This window comes from Scyliorhinus torazame, chromosome 21, assembly GCF_047496885.1.
Source record: "Scyliorhinus torazame isolate Kashiwa2021f chromosome 21, sScyTor2.1, whole genome shotgun sequence".
NCBI lineage: Eukaryota > Metazoa > Chordata > Chondrichthyes > Carcharhiniformes > Scyliorhinidae > Scyliorhinus > Scyliorhinus torazame.
The window spans coordinates 1068511-1089788 of NC_092727.1; the positions used below are offsets into that span (position 1 = coordinate 1068511).

At 56.2% G+C, this 21278-nt stretch overlaps 1 protein-coding gene across 4 annotated transcripts in view; it reads right to left on the reverse strand.

Annotated features, from left to right (window-relative positions):
- LOC140398087 (myelin protein zero-like protein 2) overlaps nt 1-21278 on the reverse strand; it is a 48887-nt gene that overhangs the window by 3666 nt on the left and 23943 nt on the right. The window contains exons 3-6 of one of the 4 annotated variants that reach the window (XM_072486306.1): nt 20132-20342; nt 10778-10943; nt 8063-8152; nt 793-920 (exon numbers count right to left, since the gene is read on the reverse strand). In XM_072486306.1, coding sequence (XP_072342407.1) covers nt 8080-8152; nt 10778-10943; nt 20132-20342 — 450 coding nt within the window. In that variant the 3' untranslated portion in view covers nt 793-920; nt 8063-8079. Of the gene's footprint in view, nt 1-763; nt 921-8062; nt 8153-10777; nt 10944-20131; nt 20343-21278 lie in introns of those variants that run through there. The other 3 variants (XM_072486304.1, XM_072486305.1, XM_072486307.1) reach the window with 3 other exon arrangements.

Sequence of the window (21278 nt, forward strand, 5' to 3'; positions counted from 1 at the left end):
GGGTTTCGCCCCCACAACCCAAAGATGTGCAGGCTAGGTGGATTGGCCACGCTGAATTGCCCCTTAACTGAAAAGAAAAGTATTGGGTACTTTAAATGTATTTAAACATTCATTTAAAAAAAAGATTGAACTCCCCTGTGATGTCGCCAGGTCAGGCTCAGATTCCTGTCCAGACTGCAGAATTGTGATTTGGCGTGACCTGCCATGTTTTTGGCATCGGAACCGATTCTCTGCCCAATCGACTTTCCCGATTTCGGCATCATCCAACGCAGAATCCTGCCCAATATACCCGAAATTCCTGCATTCATCATAAGAGAGAATCTAACCATCGCCCCTTGATGGTGTTGCCATCGCTGAATCCCCCACAATCAACATCCACTCCAGGACATCACTGCAGGAGTTCCTCAGGGTAGTGTCCTAGACCCAACCATCTTCAGCTGCTTCATCAATGACCTTGGGCTGACAAGTGGCAAGTTACATTCGTGCCACACAAGTGCCAGGCAATGACCATCTCCTACAAGAGAGGATCTAACCACAGCCCCTTGCATTCAATGGCATTTACATCACTGAATCCCCCACAATCAACATCTTGGGGGTTACCATTGATCAGAAACTGAACTGGACCCAGCCACATTAATACTGTGGCTACCAGGGCAGGTCAAAGGCTAGAAATCCTGCGATGAGTAACTCACCTCCTGACCCAAAGCCTGTCCACCATCTACAAGGCACAAGTCAGGAGTGTGATGGAATACTCCCCACTTGCCTGGATGAGCGCAGCTCCAACAACACTCAAGAAGTTCAACACCATCCAGGACAAAGCAGCCGCTCGATTGCTCCTCCTTCCACAAACATTCACTCCCTCCACCCCGTTACAGAGTAGCAGCCGTGTATACCATCTGCTGGTTCTGCTGTGTCGATATCTGTATTTCACCAACATTTACAGATTTGATTAACAACATGATAATGACCAGATTGTTTGATTTTCGAATGTTGATTGAAGGATAACTATTGGCCAGGACATGTGGATAATCCCCTGCTCATCGTCAAAATAACACCATGGTATCTTTTACACCCACCTCAGTAAGCAGATCATTTGTTTGGTCTTGTGCTAAAATGGAAAATTTATAGTTTGCTGAGCTGAACAGAAACTTGTTGAGAAATATTTTAGAGTCTTCTTTGCAGCGAGGGAGGAATATAATGAGACATCACTTCCTGTGATGATGCACACAGTATTGCATTAGCATATCATATAGTTAGAATTAACCCTATATATACTGTATCTACCCCCACCACCTTGTCTCTGATTCTCCTGTTTCTTGGGACACTGCTGATTCACAGCGCCCCCCACCCCCCTCTCCCCGCACCCCCCTCCCCTCCCCTCTCCTCTCCTCCCCCCACTCCCTCAGAGAAGATTGGCACTGTGGGTCCTGCCGGTGATCTCTCAGACTCTGCTGGGCACATTGATCATTTGTCTGCTTTACATCTCTGATTTTATTCAGTCATTTGTTGGATCCGGTCATATTCCCGGAACATTCTCTGTCTTTGCATCAAACCGTAGCATCCTCAGTCAGGATGATTTGCTCGTGAAGGCATTTTTGCTAATTCCTTGGAACTTCGTCAAAAAATGAGAAAATGCTGCTCCACAGGGATCAGTACTGGGACCTCTGCTCTTTGTAATAGATATAAATGACTTGGAAGAAAACGTGGCTGTTCTGGTTAGCAAGTTTGCGGATGATACTAAGATTGCAGGAGTTGTGGATAGTGATGAAGATTGTCAGAGAATACAGCAGGATAGAGATAGGCTGCACAATTGGGCACAGAAATGACAGATGGAATTTAACCCGGACAAATGCGAGGTGATGCATTTTGGGAGATCCAATTCAGATGGGAACTATAAAATAAATGGCAGAACCATCAGGAGCAGAGAGACACAGAGATCTGGGCATGCAGGTCCACAGATCCTTAAAAGTGGCAGCACAGGTGGAAATAGTCAGCCATGATCATTATGAATGGCGGATTGGGTTTGAAGGGCCAAATTTACTCCTCCTGCTCCTATTTTTCGATGTTTCTATATTTCCCTCCCCAACAGCACTGTAGGTGTCCCCACACCACATGAACTGCAGCGGTTCAAGAAGGCAGCTCACAATAAAAGACCCTCTGACAGTGCGGCACTCCCTCAGTACTGACCCTCTGACAGTGCGGCACTCCCTCAGTACTGACCCTCTGACAGTGCAGCACTCCCTCAGTACTGACCCTCTGACAGTGCAGCACTCCCTCAGTACTGACCCTCTGACAGGGCAGCACTCCCTCAGTACTGACCCTCTGACAGTGCAGCACTCCCTCAGTACTGACCCTCTGACAGGGCAGCACTCCCTCAGTACTGACCCTCTGACAGTGCAGCACTCCCTCAGTACTGACCCTCTGACAGTGCGGCACTCCCTCAGTACTGACCCTCTGACAGTGCGGCACTCCCTCAGTACTGACCCTCTGACAGTGCAGCACTCCCTCAGTACTGACCCTCTGACAGTTCGGCACTCCCTCAGTACTGACCCTCTGACAGTGCAGCACTCCCTCAGTACTGACCCTCTGACAGTGCAGCACAACCTCAGTACTGACCCTCTGACAGTGCAGCGCTCCCTCAGTACTGACCCACTGACAGTGCAGCGCTCCCGGAGTACTGACCCTCTGATAGTGCGGCACCTCCTCAGTACCGCCGCTCTAACAGTGCGGCACTCCCCGAGTACTAACCCTCTGACAAGTGCAGCACTCTCTCAGTACTGCCGCTCAGACAATGCTGCACTCCCTCAGTACTGACCCTCTGACAGTGCGGCACTCCCTCAGTACTGACCCTCTGACAGTGCGGCACTCCCTCAGTACTGACCCTCTGACAGTGCGGCACTCCCTCAGCACTGACCCTCTGACAGTGCAGCATTCCCTCAGCACTGACCCTCTGACAGTGCGGCACTCCCTCAGTACTGCCCCTCTGAAAGTGCGGCACTCCCTCAGTACTGACCCTCTGACAGTACGGCACTCACTCAGTACTAACCCTCTGACAGTACGGTACTCCCTCAGTACTGACCCTCTGACAGTGCGGCACTCCCTCAGTACTGCCCCTCTGACAGTGCGGCACTCCCTCAGTACTGACCCTCTGACAGTGTGGCACTGCCTCAGTACTGCCACCCTAACAGTGCGGCACTCCCTCAGTACTGACCCTCTGACAGTGCAGCACGACCTCAGTCCTGACCCTCTGACAGTGCAGCACACCCTCAGTACTGACCCTCTGACAGTGCAGCACTCCCTCAGTACTGACCCTCTGACAGTGCGGCACTCCCTCAGTACTGACCCTCTGACAGTGCAGCAGTCCCCCAGTACTGACACTCTGACAGTTCGGCACTCACTCAGTACTAACCCTCTGACAGTACGGTACTCCCTCAGTACTGACCCTCTGACAGTGCGGCACTCCCTCAGTACTGCCCCTCTGACAGTGCGGCACTCCCTCAGTACTGACCCTCTGACAGTGTGGCACTGCCTCAGTACTGCCACCCTAACAGTGCGGCACTCCCTCAGTACTGACCCTCTGACAGTGCAGCACGACCTCAGTCCTGACCCTCTGACAGTGCAGCACACCCTCAGTACTGACCCTCTGACAGTGCAGCACTCCCTCAGTACTGACCCTCTGACAGTGCGGCACTCCCTCAGTACTGACCCTCTGACAGTGCAGCAGTCCCCCAGTACTGACACTCTGACAGTTCGGCACTCCCTCAGTACTGACCCTCTGACAGTGCAGCGCTCCCTCAGTACTGACCCTCTGACAGTGCGGCGCTCCCTCAGTACTGACCCTCTGACAGTGCAGCACGACCTCAGTACTGACCCTCTGACAGTGCAGCACGACCTCAGTACTGACCCTCTGACAGTGCAGCGCTCCCTCAGTACTGACCCACTGACAGTGCAGCACTCCCGCAGTACTGACCCTCTGACAGTGCAGCACTCCCTCAGTACTGACCCTCTGACAGTGCAGCACAACCTCAGTACTGACCCTCTGACAGTGCAGCGCTCCCTCAGTACTGACCCACTGACAGTGCAGCGCTCCCGGAGTACTGACCCTCTGATAGTGCGGCACCTCCTCAGTACCGCCGCTCTAACAGTGCGGCACTCCCCGAGTACTAACCCTCTGACAAGTGCAGCACTCTCTCAGTACTGCCGCTCAGACAATGCTGCACTCCCTCAGTACTGACCCTCTGACAGTGCGGCACTCCCTCAGTACTGACCCTCTGACAGTGCGGCACTCCCTCAGTACTGACCCTCTGACAGTGCGGCACTCCCTCAGTACTGACCCTCTGACAGTGCAGCATTCTCTCAGCACTGACCCTCTGACAGTGCAGCATTCCCTCAGCACTGACCCTCTGACAGTGCGGCACTCCCTCAGTACTGCCCCTCTGAAAGTGCGGCACTCCCTCAGTACTGACCCTCTGACAGTACGGCACTCACTCAGTACTAACCCTCTGACAGTACGGTACTCCCTCAGTACTGACCCTCTGACAGTGCGGCACTCCCTCAGTACTGCCCCTCTGACAGTGCGGCACTCCCTCAGTACTGACCCTCTGACAGTGTGGCACTGCCTCAGTACTGCCACCCTAACAGTGCGGCACTCCCTCAGTACTGACCCTCTGACAGTGCAGCACGACCTCAGTACTGACCCTCTGACAGTGCAGCGCTCCCTCAGTACTGACCCACTGACAGTGCAGCGCTCCCGGAGTACTGACCCTCTGATAGTGCAGCGCTCCCTCAGTATTGACCCTCTGACAGTGCGGCACCCCCTCAGTACCGCCGTTCTAACAGTGCGGCACTCCCCGAGTACTAACCCTCTGACAAGTGCAGCACTCTCTCAGTACTGCCGCTCAGACAATGCTGCACTCCCTCAGTACTGACCCTCTGACAGTGCGGCACTCCCTCAGTACTGACCCTCTGACAGTGCGGCACTCCCTCAGTACTGACCCCCTGACAGTGCGGCACTCCCTCAGTACTGACCCTCTGACAGTGCAGCATTCCCTCAGCACTGACCCTCTGACAGTGCAGCATTCCCTCAGCACTGACCCTCTGACAGTGCGGCACTCCCTCAGTACTGCCCCTCTGAAAGTGCGGCACTCCCTCAGTACTGACCCTCTGACAGTACGGCACTCACTCAGTACTAACCCTCTGACAGTACGGTACTCCCTCAGTACTGACCCTCTGACAGTGCGGCACTCCCTCAGTACTGCCCCTCTGACAGTGCGGCACTCCCTCAGTACTGACCCTCTGACAGTGTGGCACTGCCTCAGTACTGCCACCCTAACAGTGCGGCACTCCCTCAGTACTGACCCTCTGACAGTGCAGCACGACCTCAGTACTGACCCTCTGACAGTGCAGCGCTCCCTCAGTACTGACCCACTGACAGTGCAGCGCTCCCGGAGTACTGACCCTCTGATAGTGCAGCGCTCCCTCAGTATTGACCCTCTGACAGTGCGGCACCCCCTCAGTACCGCCGTTCTAACAGTGCGGCACTCCCCGAGTACTAACCCTCTGACAAGTGCAGCACTCTCTCAGTACTGCCGCTCAGACAATGCTGCACTCCCTCAGTACTGCCGCTCAGACAATGCTGCACTCCCTCAGTACTGACCCTCTGACAGTGCGGCACTCCCTCAGTACAGACCCTCTGACAGTGCGGCACTCCCTCAGTACTGACCCTCTGACAGTGCAGCATTCCCTCAGCACTGACCCTCTGACAGTGCAGCATTCCCTCAGCACTGACCCTCTGACAGTGCGGCACTCCCTCAGTACTGCCCCTCTGACAGTGCGGCACTCCCTCAGTACTGACCCTCTGACAGTACGGCACTCACTCAGTACTAACCCTCTGACAGTACGGTACTCCCTCAGTACTGACCCTCTGACAGTGCGGCACTCCCTCAGTACTGACCCTCTGACAGAGCGGCACTCCCTCAGTGCTGCCCCTCTGACAGTGCGGCACTCCCTCAGTACTGCCCCCCTAACAGTGCGGCACTCCCTCAGTACTGCCCCTCTGACAGTGTGGCACTCCCTCAGTACTGCCCCTCTGACAGTGTGGCACTCCCTCAGTACTGCCCCTCTGACAGTGTGGCACTCCCTCAGTACTGATCCTCTGACAGTGCAGCACTCCCTCAGTACTGCCCCTCTGACAGTGCGGCACTCCCTCAGCACTGACCCTCTGACAGTGCGGCACTCCCTCAGTACTGACCCTCTGACAGTGCAGCACTCCCTCAGTACTGATCCTCTGACAGTGCAGCACTCCCTCAGTACTGCCCCTCTGACAGTGCGGCACTCCCTCAGTACTGACCCTCTGACAGTGCGGCACTCCCTCAGTACTGGCCCTCTGACAATGCGGTACTCCCTCTGTACTGACTCACTGACAGTGCAGCGCTCTCTCAGTACTGACCCTCTGACAGTGCAGCACTCCCTCAGTACTGACCCTCTGACAGTGTGGCACTCCCTCAGTACTGCCCCCCTAACAGTGCGGCACTCCCTCAGTACTGCCCCTCTGACAGTGCAACACTCCCTCAGTAGTGACCCTCTGACAGTGCAGCACTCCCTCATTACGGACCCTCTGACAGTGCGGCACTCCCTCAGCACTGACCCTCTGACAGTGCGGCACTCCCTCAGTGCTGACACTCAGACCGTGCAGCACTCCCTCAGTACTGACCCTCTGACAGTGCAGCACTCCCTCAGTACTGACCCTCTGACAGTGCAGCACTCCCTCAGCACTGACCCTCTGACAGTGCGGCACTCCCTCAGTACTGACCCTCTGACAGTGCGGCACTCCCTCAGTACTGGCCCTCTGACAATGCGGTACTCCCTCTGTACTGACTCACTGACAGTGCAGCGCTCTCTCAGTACTGACCCTCTGACAGTGCAGCACTCCCTCAGTACTGACCCTCTGACAGTGTGGCACTCCCTCAGTACTGCCCCCCTAACAGTGCGGCACTCCCTCAGTACTGCCCCTCTGACAGTGCAACACTCCCTCAGTAGTGACCCTCTGACAGTGCAGCACTCCCTCATTACGGACCCTCTGACAGTGCGGCACTCCCTCAGCACTGACCCTCTGACAGTGCGGCACTCCCTCAGTGCTGACACTCAGACCGTGCAGCACTCCCTCAGTACTGCCCCTCTGACAATGGAGCACTCCCTCAGTACTGGCCCTCTGACAATGCGGTACTCCCTCTGTACTGACCCTCTGACAGTGCAGCGCTCCCTCAGTACTGACCCTCTGACAGTGCGGCACTCCCTCAGTACTGACCCTCTGACAGTGCGGCACCCCCTCAGTACTGCCGCTCTAACAGTGCGGCACCCCCTCAGTACTGACCCTCTGACAGTGCAGCACGACCTCAGTACTGACCCGCTGACAGTGCAGCACTCCCTCAGTACTGACCCTCTGACAGTGCAGCACGACCTCAGTACTGACCCTCTGACAGTGCAGCACGACCTCAGTACTGACCCTCTGACAGTGCGGCACTCCCTGAGTACTGCCCCTCTGACAGTGCGGCACTCCCTCAGTACTGACCCTCTGACAGTGTGGCACTCCCTCAGTACTGCCCCCCTAACAGTGCGGCACTCCCTCAGTACTGCCCCTCTGACAGTGCAGCACTCCCTCAGTAGTGACCCTCTGACAGTGCAGCACTCCCTCAGTACGGACCCTCTGACAGTGCGGCACTCCCTCAGTACTGACCCTCTGACAGTGCAGCACTCCCTCAGCACTGACCCTCTGACAGTGCAGCGCTCCCTCAGTACTGACCCTCTGACAGTGCAGCACTCCCTCAGTACGGACCCTCTGACAGTGCGGCACTCCCTCAGTACTGACCCTCTGACAGTGCAGCACTCCCTCAGTACTGACCCTCTGACAGTGGGGCACTCCCTCAGTACTGACCCTCTGACAGTGTAGTGGGGGTTGAACTGACAGCTTCTAATTGTAGTGAGGTTGCTACCCCTGAGCCGTATCTGCAGCTGAGATTGTGTCACGGTGACAGGGATGTCATTTGAAAGCTGAATCAGGTACCTTTCTGCTTCACTGTGTCAGGAGACTCCAGCTGATTCTGCCGCTTCTGTCAAATTTACTGCTTCAGAATTTAATTTCTCCAATTCGGTGCTGTAAAAATAAAGACAGACATAGAGGTGAGAGAAGCTGAAAACCAGACAGTCACTGTGTCCCAGCCCAGCCTTGGCCCTCCCTAATTTGGGGTTTCAGGGGTCGGCTTTGGTGGCTCGGTATTTTATGGGCTCAGGAAGCCGGAGATGATGAGTTAAGTCTGGAGATGGTGATTATCTCTGGGCAGGAGGTTTAAATTCCTGCCTGTGGAACTACGAGAAGCTTCACACCAGGAAGATCCCTTTGAGCTGCTGTTCTGCAGATTTTCCAATTTGAATTTTGGGCATCAGGAAGTTTGGAAAGAGCCTATCCCTCACGTGTGCGTTCATCCGAAACCTGGATTTTAAACATGTCGGTGTCAGCAACTGGAGATATTCTTGTTGAGAGCAGAGTGGGAGAACAGAGAGAGAGAAAGAGAGAGGGGGAGGGAGTTAGAATCCTCGAATGCCCGCAGTGCAGAAGGACATTCGGCCCCCCGAGTCTGCACTGACCCTCCGAAAGAAAACCCTACCTACCCCCACTGCCCCGCCCTATCCCTGTAACCCCACCGAACCTTTGGACATTAGGGGACAATTTAAATTTAGCATGGCCAATTTACCTAACCTGCACATCTTTGATGGCGAGAGGGAGCGCGGGAGGGTGGGGGTGAGGGGGGCCGGGGGCGGAGGGCAAGGTAGGGACGGTGAGAGGGGGAGTGCGGGAGGGTGGGGGTGAGGGGGGCGGGGGGTGGAGGGCGAGGTAGGGATGGCGAGAGGGGCAATGACAGGTAATATCTGTGCTCTCATTTCTAAACATCATGTTGTGAGCTTCATGGGGTTCGATCCCGGCCGTGGGTCACTGTCCTTGTAGAGTTTGTACATTCTCCATGTCTGCGTGGGTCTGACCCCTACAACCCAAAAAGATGTGCAGGGTAGGTCAATTGACCACGCTAAATTGCCCCTTAATGGGAGACAGGGGGCGAAATTCTCTGGAAACGGCGCAATGTCCACCGACTGGCGCCCAAAACGGCGCAAATTAATCGGGCATCGCGCCTCCCCAAAGGTGCGGAATGCTCCGCGTCTTTGGGGGCCGAGCCCCAACATTGAGGGGCTAGGTTGGCGCCGGACGAATTTCCGCCCCGCCAGTTGGCGGAAAAGGCCTTTGGTGCCCTGCCAGCTGGCACGGAAATAACATCTCCGGGCGGCGCATGCGCGGGAGCGTTAGCGGCCGCTGACAGTTTCCCGCGCATGTGCAGTGGAGGGAGCCTCTTCCGCCTCCGCCATGGTGGAGACCGTGGCGAATGCGGAAGGGAAAGAGTGCCCCCACGGCACAGGCCCCCCCGCGGATCGGTGGGACCTGATCGCGGGCCAGGCCACCGTGGGGGCACGTCCCGGGGTCAGAACACCCCGCTCCCCCCCCAGGACCCCGGAGCCCGCCTGCGCCGCCTTGTCCCGCCGGTAAGGTAGGTGGTTTAATCCACGCCGGCGGGACAGGCATTCTAGCAGCGGGACTTTGGCCCATCCGGGCTGGAGAATCGCGGGGGGGGGGGGGGCGCCAACCGGCGCGGCGCGATTCCCGCCCCCGCTGAATATCCGGTGGTGGAGAATTCGGCAACCAGCGGGGGCGGGATTCACACCAGCCCCCGGCGATTCTCTGACCCGGCCGGGGTGGGTGGGGGGGGGGGGTCGGAGAATCTCGCCCAGTGTAACTTAATGAAGTGAATTCAGGAGAATATAGATGGGATGGTCACATGGGCAGGTAAGTGGCAGATAGAATTTAACCTTGAAAAGTGTGAGGTGAGACACTTTGGAAGGAGTAATTTAACAAGGAAGTATTCAATGAAAGGTCTGACACTGGGAAGTTCCGGGGAACAAAGGGACCTTGGCGTGTTTGTCCACAGATCTCTGAAGGCAGAAGGGCAGGTTCATAGGGTGGTGAAAAAGGCATATGGGACACTCGCTTTTATCAATCGAGGCACAGATTACAAAAGTAGGGAGGTCATGTTGGAGTTGTATAGAACTTTGGTGAGGTCACAGCTGGAGCACTGTGTGCAGTTCTGGTCACCACATTATAGGAAGGATGTGATTGCACTGGAGGGGGTGCAGAGGAGATTCACCAGGATGTTGCCTGGGGTGGAACATTTCAGTTATGAAGCGAGGTTGGATAGGCTTGGGTTGTTTTTGCTGGAGCAGAGAAGACTGAGGGGCGACCTGATCGAGGTGGACAAGATAATGAGGGGCATGGACAGGGTGGATAGGGAGCAGCTGTTCCCCTGAGTTGAAGGGTCAGTTATGAGGGGACACAAGTTCAAGGTGAGGGGTGGGAGGTTCAGGGGGGTTTGAGGAAAACATTTTTACCCAGAGGGTGGTGAGGGTCTGGAACGCACTGCCGGGGAGGGTGGTGAGGGTCTGGAACGCACTGCCGGGGAGGGTGGTAGAGGCGGGATGCCTCACATCCTGAGCACTTGGCACGTCATAGCATTCCAGGCTAGGGGCCAAGTGCTGGCAAAATGGGGTTCGGTCGGCAGGTCAGGTGTCTTTTATACATTGGGGCAGACTTGATGGGCCGAAGGGCCTCTTCTGCACTGTGTGATTCTGCGACTCTCCACCCTTCAGAGCCACTCAAAGAGCCGGAGCTGCAGCTTACCCATTCCTGGTTTCATATTCAGTTTCCATGTCATGCTCTTCCTCATCCTCGTGGATTCTCCTCTTCCGGAGAAGCTGAACAATGACCACAATGACAACAATCAGGACCACGAGAGCAGTGGCTCCTCCAATCACAATGCCCAGGATCAACATCTCCGAGTATGTGACTGCAGACAGGAGATAGCGGGGGAGCAGTTAGAGCGACGAGCAGCGCAACAACCCTCTGACCAATAACACATGTGCCCACCGCACAGAAGGATCCCACTTTCTACTTCTGATCAGAGAGTAAGAAAGAGGCCAGGACACTGGGCTGAGATAGTTTTGAAAATGACATCCCCCTTTTAATTTATTCTTGAACATCCCAATAATTAATTGGCCGGCTTCGCACCAAGTGTTGCCAGGCTAAACAAAAGCGTCTGGGGAATATTCTTCAGCGTTTACCTCTGAAAAACGTTAGCAAATATTCACGGTCTTTGCCTCGAGTCTACGTTCTGATCAGAGGGCAGCACACTCGCTCCCCACCCTCACTCCCAAATCTGTGGATCTGGGTTCAGATTCCACACCAGATATTTTAGGGGTCAACAGTGTCAGAAAGTCAGCACTGTCGAGGGGGGAAAGGGGAGAGTGGCTGCACTGTCTGAGGGTCAGTACTGAGGGAGTGCCGCACTGTCAGAGGGTCAGTACTGAGGGAGTACCACACTGTCAGAGGGTCAGTACTGAGGGAGTGCCGCTCTGTCAGAGGGTCAGTACTGAGGGAGTGTTGCACTGTCAGAGGGTCAGTACTGAGGGAGTGCCGCTCTGTCAGAGGGTCAGTACTGAGGGAGTGTTGCACTGTCAGAGGGTCAGTACTGAGGGAGTGCTGCACTGTCAGAGGGTCAGTACTGAGGGAGTGCCGCACTGTCAGAGGGTCAGTACTGAGAGAGTGCTGCACTGTCAGAGGGTCAGTACTGAGGGAGTGCTGCACTGTCAGCGGGTCAGTACTGAGGGAGTGCCGCACTGTCAGAGGGTCAGTACTGAGGGAGTGCTGCACTGTCAGAGGGTCAGTACTGAGGGAGTGCCGCACTGTCTGAGGGTCAGTACTGAGGGAGTGCCGCACTGTCAGAGGGTCAGTACTGAGGGAGTGCCGCACTGTCAGAGGGTCAGTACTGAGGGAGTGCCGCACTGTCAGAGGGTCAGTACTGAGGGAGTGCTGCACTGTCAGAGGGTCAGTACTGAGGGAGTGCCGCACTGTCTGAGGGTCAGTACTGAGGGAGTGCTGCACTGTCAGAGGGTCAGTACTGAGGGAGTGCTGCACTGTCAGAGGGTCAGTACTGAGGAGGTGCTGCACTGTCTGAGGGTCAGTACTGAGGGAGTGCCGCACTGTCAGCGGGTCAGTACTGAGGGAGTGCCGCACTGTCAGAGGGTCAGTACTGAGGGAGTGCCGCACTGTCAGAGGGTCAGTACTGAGGGAGTGCTGCACTGTCAGAGGGTCAGTACTGAGGGAGTGCCGCACTGTCTGAGGGTCAGTACTGAGGGAGTGCTGCACTGTCAGAGGGTCAGTACTGAGGGAGTGCTGCACTGTCAGAGGGTCAGTACTGAGGAGGTGCTGCACTGTCTGAGGGTCAGTACTGAGGGAATGCTGCACTGTCAGAGGGTCAGTACTGAGGGAGTGCCGCACTGTCAGAGGGTCAGTACTGAGGGAGTGCTGCACTGTCAGAGGGTCAGTACTGAGGGAATGCTGCACTGTCAGAGGGTCAGTACTGAGGGAGTGCCGCACTGTCAGAGGGTCAGTACTGAGGGAGTGCCGCACTGTCAGAGGGTCAGTACTGAGGGAGTGCTGCACTGTCAGAGGGTCAGTACTGAGGGAGTGCCGCACTGTCAGAGGGTCAGTACTGAGGGAGTGCCGCACTGTCAGAGGGTCAGTACTGAGGGAGTGCCGCACTGTCAGAGGGTCAGTGCTGAGGGAGTGCCGCACTGTCAGAGGGTCAGTACTGAGGGAGAGCTGCACTGTCAGAGGGTCTGCAGTGAGGGAGTGCTGCACTGTCAGAGGGTCAGTACTGAGGGAGTGCCGCACTGTCAGAGGGTCAGTACTGAGGGAGTGCCGCACTGTCAGAGGGTCAGCAGTGAGGGAGTGCTGCACTGTCAGAGGGTCAGTACTGAGGGAGTGCCGCACTGTCAGAGGGTCAGTACTGAGGGAGTGCCGCACTGTCAGAGGGTCAGTACTGAGGGAGTGCCGCACTGTCAGAGGGTCAGTACTGAGGGACTGCCGCACTGTCAGAGGGTCAGTACTGAGGGACTGCCGCACTGTCAGAGGGTCAGTACTGAGGGTGTGCTGCACTGTCAGAGGGTCAGTACTGAGGGAGTACGGCACTGACAGAGGGTCAGTACTGAGGGAAAGCTGCACTGTCAGAGGGTCAGTACTGAGGGAGTGCTGCACTGTCAGAGGGTCAGTACTGAGGGAGTGCCGCACTGTCAGAGGGTCAGTACTGAGGGAGTGCCGCACTGTCAGAGGGTCAGTACTGAGGGAGTACGGCACTGACAGGGTCAGTACTGAGGGAAAGCTGCACTGTCAGAGGGTCAGTACTGAGGGAGTGCTGCACTGTCAGAGGGTCAGTACTGAGGGAGAGCTGCACTGTCAGAGGGTCAGTACTGAGGGAGTGCTGCACTGTCAGAGGGTCAGTACTGAGGGAGAGCTGCACTGTCAAGAGGGTCAGTACTGAGGGACTGCTGCACTGTCAGAGGGTCAGTGCTGAGAGAGTGCTGCACTGTCAGAGGGTTTAGCTCACTGGGCTAAATCGCTGGCTTTTAAAGCAGACCAAGGCAGGCCAGCAGCACGGTTCAATTCCCGTACCAGCCTCCCCGAACAGGTGCCGGAATGTGGCGACTAGGGGCTTTTCACAGTAACTTCATTGAAGCCTACTCGTGACAATAAGTGATTTTCATTTCATTTCAGTAATGAGGGGGTGCCGCACTGTCAGAGGGTCAGTACTGAGGGTGTGCTGCACTGTCAGAGGGTCAGTACTGAGGGAGTGCTGCACTGTCAGAGGGTCAGTACTGAGGGAGTGCTGCACTGTCAGAGGGTCAGTACTGAGGGAGTGCTGCACTGTCAGAGGGTCAGTACTGAGGGAGTGCGGCACTGTCAGAGGGTCAGTACTGAGGGTGTGCTGCACTGTCAGAGGGTCAGTACTGAGGGAGTGCTGCACTGTCAGAGGGTCAGCACTGAGGGAGTGCTGCACTGTCAGAGGGTCAGTACTGAGGGAGTGCTGCACTGTCAGAGGGTCAGTACTGAGGGAGTGCTGCACTGTCAGAGGGTCAGTACTGAGGGAGTGCCGCACTGTCAGGGGGTCAGTACTGAGGGAGTGCCGCACTGTCAGAGGGTCAGTGCTGAGGGAGTGCTGCACTGTCAGAGGATCAGTACTGAGGGAGAGCTGCACTGTCAGAGGGTCAGCAGTGAGGGAGTGCTGCACTGTCAGAGGGTCAGTACTGAGGGAGTGCCGCACTGTCAGAGGGTCAGTACTGAGGGAGTGCCGCACTGTCAGAGGGTCAGCAGTGAGGGAGTGCTGCACTGTCAGAGGGTCAGTACTGAGGGAGTGCCGCACTGTCAGAGGGTCAGTACTGAGGGAGTGCCGCACTGTCAGAGGGTCAGTACTGAGGGAGTGCCGCACTGTCAGAGGGTCAGTACTGAGGGACTGCCGCACTGTCAGAGGGTCAGTACTGAGGGTGTGCTGCACTGTCAGAGGGTCAGTACTGAGGGAGTACGGCACTGACAGAGGGTCAGTACTGAGGGAAAGCTGCACTGTCAGAGGGTCAGTACTGAGGGAGTGCTGCACTGTCAGAGGGTCAGTACTGAGGGAGTGCCGCACTGTCAGAGGGTCAGTACTGAGGGAGTGCCGCACTGTCAGAGGGTCAGTACTGAGGGAGTACGGCACTGACAGGGTCAGTACTGAGGGAAAGCTGCACTGTCAGAGGGTCAGTACTGAGGGAGTGCTGCACTGTCAGAGGGTCAGTACTGAGGGAGAGCTGCACTGTCAGAGGGTCAGTACTGAGGGAGTGCTGCACTGTCAGAGGGTCAGTACTGAGGGAGAGCTGCACTGTCAAGAGGGTCAGTACTGAGGGACTGCTGCACTGTCAGAGGGTCAGTGCTGAGAGAGTGCTGCACTGTCAGAGGGTTTAGCTCACTGGGCTAAATCGCTGGCTTTTAAAGCAGACCAAGGCAGGCCAGCAGCACGGTTCAATTCCCGTACCAGCCTCCCCGAACAGGTGCCGGAATGTGGCGACTAGGGGCTTTTCACAGTAACTTCATTGAAGCCTACTCGTGACAATAAGTGATTTTCATTTCATTTCAGTAATGAGGGGGTGCCGCACTGTCAGAGGGTCAGTACTGAGGGTGTGCTGCACTGTCAGAGGGTCAGTACTGAGGGAGTGCTGCACTGTCAGAGGGTCAGTACTGAGGGAGTGCTGCACTGTCAGAGGGTCAGTACTGAGGGAGTGCTGCACTGTCAGAGGGTCAGTACTGAGGGAGTGCCGCACTGTCAGAGGGTCAGTGCTGAGGGAGTGCTGCACTGTCAGAGGATCAGTACTGAGGGAGAGCTGCACTGTCAGAGGGTCAGCAGTGAGGGAGTGCTGCACTGTCAGAGGGTCAGTACTGAGGGAGTGCCGCACTGTCAGAGGGTCAGTACTGAGGGAGTGCTGCACTGTCAGAGGGTCAGTACTGAGGGAATGCCGCACTGTCAGAGGGTCAGTACTGAGGGAGTGCCGCACTGTCAGAGGGTCAGTACTGAGGGAGTGCCGCACTGTCAGAGGGTCAGTACTGAGGGAGTGCCGCACTGTCAGAGGGTCAGTACTGAGGGAGTGCCGCACTGTCAGAGGGTCAGTACTGAGCGAGTGCCGCACTGTCAGAGGGTCAGTACTGAGGGAGAGCTGCACTGTCAGAGGGTCAGCAGTGAGGGAGTGCTGCACTGTCAGAGGGTCAGTACTGAGGGAGTGCCGCACTATCAGAGGGTCAGTACTGAGGGAGTGCCGCACTGTCAGAGGGTCAGCAGTGAGGGAGTGCTGCACTGTCAGAGGGTCAGTACTGAGGGAGTGCCGCACTGTCAGAGGGTCAGTACTGAGGGAGTGCCGCACTGTCAGAGGGTCAGTACTGAGGGAGTGCCGCACTGTCAGAGGGTCAGTACTGAGGGACTGCCGCACTGTCAGAGGGTCAGTACTGAGGGTGTGCTGCACGGTCAGAGGGTCAGTACTGAGGGAGTACGGCACTGACAGAGGGTCAGTACTGAGGGAAAGCTGCACTGTCAGAGGGTCAGTACTGAGGGAGTGCCGCATTGTCAGAGGGTCAGTACTGAGGGAGTGCCGCACTGTCAGAGGGTCAGAACTGAGGGAGTACGGCACTGACAGGGTCAGTACTGAGGGAAAGCTGCACTGTCAGAGGGTCAGTACTGAGGGAGTGCTGCACTGTCAGAGGGTCAGTACTGAGGGAGAGCTGCACTGTCAGAGGGTCAGTACTGAGGGAGTGCTGCACTGTCAGAGGGTCAGTACTGAGGGAGTGCTGCACTGTCAGAGGGTCAGTGCTGAGGAGGTGCTGCACTGTCAGAGGGTCAGTACTGAGGGAGTGCTGCACTGTCAGAGGGTCAGTACTGAGGGAGTGCCGCACTGTCAGAGGGTCAGTACTGAGGGAGTGCCGCACTGTCAGAGGGTCAGTACTGAGGGAGTGCTGCACTGTCAGAGGGTCAGTACTGAGGGAGTGCTGCACTGTCAGAGGGTCAGTACTGAGGGAGTACTGCACTGACAGAGGGTCAGTACTGAGGGAGAGCTGCACTGTCAGAGGGTCATTACTGAGGGAGTGCCACACTGTCAGAGGGTCAGTACTGAGGGAGTGCCGCACTGTCAGAGGGTTAGTACTGAGGGAGTGCCACACTGTCAGAGGGTCAGTACTGAGGGAGCGCCGCACTGTCAGAGGGTCAGTACTGAGGGAGTGCCGCACTGTCAGAGGGTCAGTACTGAGGGAGTGCCGCACTGTCAGAGGGTCAGTACTGAGGGAGTGCCGCACTGTCAGAGGGTCAGTACTGAGGGAGCGCCGCACTGTCAGAGGGTCAGTACTGAGGGAGTGCCGCACTGTCAGAGGGTCAGTACTGAGGGAGTGCCGCACTGTCAGAGGGTCAGTACTGAGGGTGTGCTGCACTGTCAGAGGGTCAGTATTGAGGGAGTGCCACACTGTCAGAGGGTCAGTACTGAGGGAGTGCTGCACTGTCAGAGGGTCAGTACTGAGGGAGTGCCGCACTGTCAGAGGGTCAGTACTGAGGGAGTGCTGCACTGTCAGAGGGTCAGTACTGAGGGAGTGCTGCACTGTCAGAGGGTCAGTGCTGAGAGAGTGCTGCACTGTCAGAGGGTTTAGCTCACTGGGCTAAATCGCTGGCTTTTAAAGCAGACCAAGGCAGGCCAGCAGCACGGTTCAATTCCCGTACCAGCCTCCCCGAACAGGTGCCGGAATGTGGCGACTAGGGGCTTTTCACAGTAACTTCATTGAAGCCTACTCGTGACAATAAGTGATTTTCATTTCATTTCAGTAATGAGGGGGTGCCGCACTGTCAGAGGGTCAGTACTGAGGGAGTGCCGCACTGTCAGACGGTCAGTACTGAGGGTGTGCTGCACTGTCAGAGGGTCAGTACTGAGGGAGTGCTGCACTGTCAGAGGGTCAGTACTGAGGGAGTGCCGCACTGTCAGAGGGTCAGTGCTGAGGAGTGCTGCACTGTCAGAGGGTCAGCACTGAGGGAGTGTTGCACTGTCAGAGGGTCAGTACTGAGGGAGTGCCGCACTGTCAGAGGGTCAGTACTGAGGGAGTGCCGCACTGTCAGGGGGTCAGTACTGAGGGAGTGTCGCACTGTCAGAGGGTCAGCACTGAGGGAGTGCCGCACTGTCAGAGGGTCAGTACTGAGGGAGTGCTGCACTGTCAGAGGGTCAGTACTGAGGGAGTGCCGCACTGTCAGAGGGTCAGCACTGAGGGAGTGCCGCACTGTCAGAGGGTCAGCACTGAGGGAGTGCCGCACTGTCAGAGGGTCAGTACTGAGAGAGTGCTGCACTGTCAGAGGGTCAGTACTGTGGGAGTGCTGCACTGTCAGAGGGTCAGTACTGAGGGAGTGCCGCACTGTCAGAGGGTCAGTACTGAGGGAGTGCTGCACTGTCAGAGGGTCAGTACTGAGGGAGTGCTGCACTGTCAGAGGGTCAGTACTGAGGGAGTGCCGCACTGTCAGAGGGTCAGCACTGAGGGAGTGCCGCACTGTCAGAGGGTCAGCACTGAGGGAGTGCCGCACTGTCAGAGGGTCAGCACTGAGGGAGTGCCGCACTGTCAGAGGGTCAGTACTGAGAGAGTGCTGCACTGTCAGAGGGTCAGTACTGTGGGAGTGCTGCACTGTCAGAGGGTCAGTACTGAGGGAGTGCCGCACTGTCAGAGGGTCAGTACTGAGGGAGTGCTGCACTGTCAGAGGGTCAGTACTGAGGGAGTGCTGCACTGTCAGAGGGTCAGTACTGAGGGAGTGCCGCACTGTCAGAGGGTCAGTACTGAGGGAGCGCTGCACTGTCAGAGGGTCAGTACTGAGGGAGTGCCGCACTGTCAGAGGGTCAGTACTGAGGGAGTGCCGCACTGTCAGAGGGTCAGTACTGAGGGAGTGCCGCACTGTCAGAGGGTCAGTACTGAGGGAGTGCTGCACTGTCTGAGGGTCAGTACTGAGGGAGTGCTGCACTGTCAGAGGGTCAGTACTGAGGGAGTGCCGCACTGTCAGGGTGTCAGTACTGAGGGAGTGCTGCATTGTCAGAGAGTCAGTACTGAGGGAGCGCTGCACTGTCAGAGAGTCAGTATTGAGGGAGTGCTGCACTGTCAGAGGGTCAGTACTGAGGGAGCGCTGCACTGTCAGAGGGTCAGTACTGAGGGAGTGCCGCACTGTCAGAGGGTCAGTACTGAGGGAGTGCCGCACTGTCAGAGGGTCAGTACTGAGGGAGTGCTGCACTCTCAGAGGGTCCATACTGAGGGAGTGCCGCACTGTCAGAGGGTCAGTACTGAGGGAGTGCTGCACTGTCTGAGGGTCAGTACTGAGGGAGTGCCGCAGTGTCAGTGGGTCAGTGCTGAGGGAGTGCTGCACTGTCAGAGGGTCAGTACTGAGGGAGTGCCGCAGTGTCAGAGGGTCAGTACTGAGGGAGTGCCGCAGTGTCAGTGGGTCAGTGCTGAGTGAGTGCTGCACTGTCAGAGGGTCAGTACTGAGGGAGTGCCGCACTGTCAGAGGGTCAGTAGTGAGGGAGTGCCGCACTGTCAGAGGGTCAGTAGTGAGGGAGTGCCGCACTGTCAGAGGGTCAGTACTGAGGGAGTGCCGCAGTGTCAGAGTGTCAGTACTGAGGGAGTGCCGCAGTGTCAGAGGGTCAGTACTGAGGGAGTGCCGCACTGTCAGAGGGTCAGTAGTGAGGGAGTGCCGCACTGTCAGAGGGTCAATACTGAGGGAGTGCCGCACTGTCAGAGGGTCAGTACTGAGGGAGTGCTGCACTGTCAGAGGGTCAGTGCTGAGGGAGTGCCGCACTGTCAGAGGGTCAGTACTGAGGGAGTGCCGCACTGTCAGAGGGTCAGTAGTGAGGGAGTGCCGCACTGTCAGAGGGTCAGTACTGAGGGAGTGCTGCACTGTCAGAGGGTCAGTGCTGAGGGAGTGCTGCACTGTCAGAGGGTCAGTGCTGAGGGAGTGCCGCACTGTCAGAGGGTCAGTGCTGAGGGAGTGCCGCACTGTCAGAGGGTCAGTACTGAGGGAGTGCTGCACTGTCAGAGGGTCAGTGCTGAGGGAGTGCTGCACTGTCAGAGGGTCAGTACTGAGGGAGTGCTGCACTGTCAGAGGGTCAGTGCTGAGGGAGTGCCGCACTGTCAGAGGGTCAGTACTGAGGGAGTGCCGCACTGTCAGAGGGTCAGTAGTGAGGGAGTGCTGCACTGACATTTTGATGAACTGTTAAATTGAAACTCTGTCTGGTTGGGTGGTCATTATTTCAAAGGGCTGGGAATGTTTTGCTGACGGGTGTTTATCTGCAATGACCTTCAGTAAAACAGGGCTAGTGTCGTTTCCACCTCTGAAGCTACAGGATCTTGCTATGCGCCAATATTAAGATTTGTTACTGACACTGCAACACTAATCAGCGGTGGAAATCACTTGGGGAGTTTGGGAGATGGTGAAAGGGGTTTCTGGAAACAGTTGACTGTTTTTTTGCTATAAATGCTGTAGCAGGGGTCCTGCTGAATAAATCCAACTCCTCTCTCAATACCAAGGACTACCCCCGCACGCCCCCTCCACCCCAATTCCTATCTCTAAACCCAACCCTGGCCACCCCAATCTCACCATCAGTCAGCACAAACCTTTATGGACGACACTCAGCTTAATTTCTCCAGATGCACCATCCACATCGGGCGGATTCTTCACTGTACAGACGAAGGTTCCATTGTCTGTGAATTGTAATTCAGTGATAGTGATAGAAGCATCCTGTCTCCAAATGTCTCCAGACCAGCCAACCCGACCTTTAAATCGGCCTTTCGAAGCTGGGAAGGGCTCCTCGTGATAATAAAAAACCTGTGTAGAAGGAAAATGGTTTTAAATGGCCGATTTCGGACAGATTCCTCTTCATCACAGTACAGCAGGAACATTACTCTGTATCTAACCCCGTGCTGTACCTGTCCTGGGAGTGTTTGATGGGCACAGTGTAGAGGGAGCTTTACTCTGTATCTAACCCCGTGCTGTACCTGTCCTGGGAGTGTTTGATGGGCACAGTGTAGAGGGAGCTTTACTCTGTATCTAACCCCGTACTGTACCAGTCCTGGGAGTGTGTGATGGGGACAGTGTAGAGGGAGCTTTACTCTGTATCTAACCCTGTGCTGTACCTGTCCTGGGTGTGTTTGATGGGGACAGTGTAGAGGGAGCTTTACTCTGTATCTAACCCCGTGCTGTACCTGTCCTGGGAGTGTTTGATGGGGACAGTGTAGAGGGAGCTTTACTCTGTATCTAACCCCGTGCTGTACCTGTCCTGGGAGTGTTTGATGGGGACAATGTAGAGGGAGCTTTACTCTGTATCTAACCCCGTACTGGACCAGTCCTGGGAGTGTTTGATGGAGACAGTGTAGAGGGAGGTTTACTCTGTATCTATCCCCGTGCTGTACCTGTCCTGGGAGTATTTGATGGGGACAGTGTAGAGGGAGCTTTACTCTGTATCTAACCCCGTACTGTACCAGTCCTGGGAGTGTGTGATGGGGACAGTGTAGAGGGAGCTTTACTCTGTATCTAACCCCGTGCTGTACCTGTCCTGGGAGTGTTTGATGGGGACAGTGTAGAGGGAGCTTTACTCTGTATCTAACCCCGTGCTGTACCTGTCCTGGGAGTGTTTGATGGGGACAGTGTAGAGGGAGCTTTACTCTGTATCTAACCCCGTGCTGTACCTGTCCTGGGAGTGTTTGATGGGGACAATGTAGAGGGAGCTTTACTCTGTATCTAACCCCGTACTGGACCAGTCCT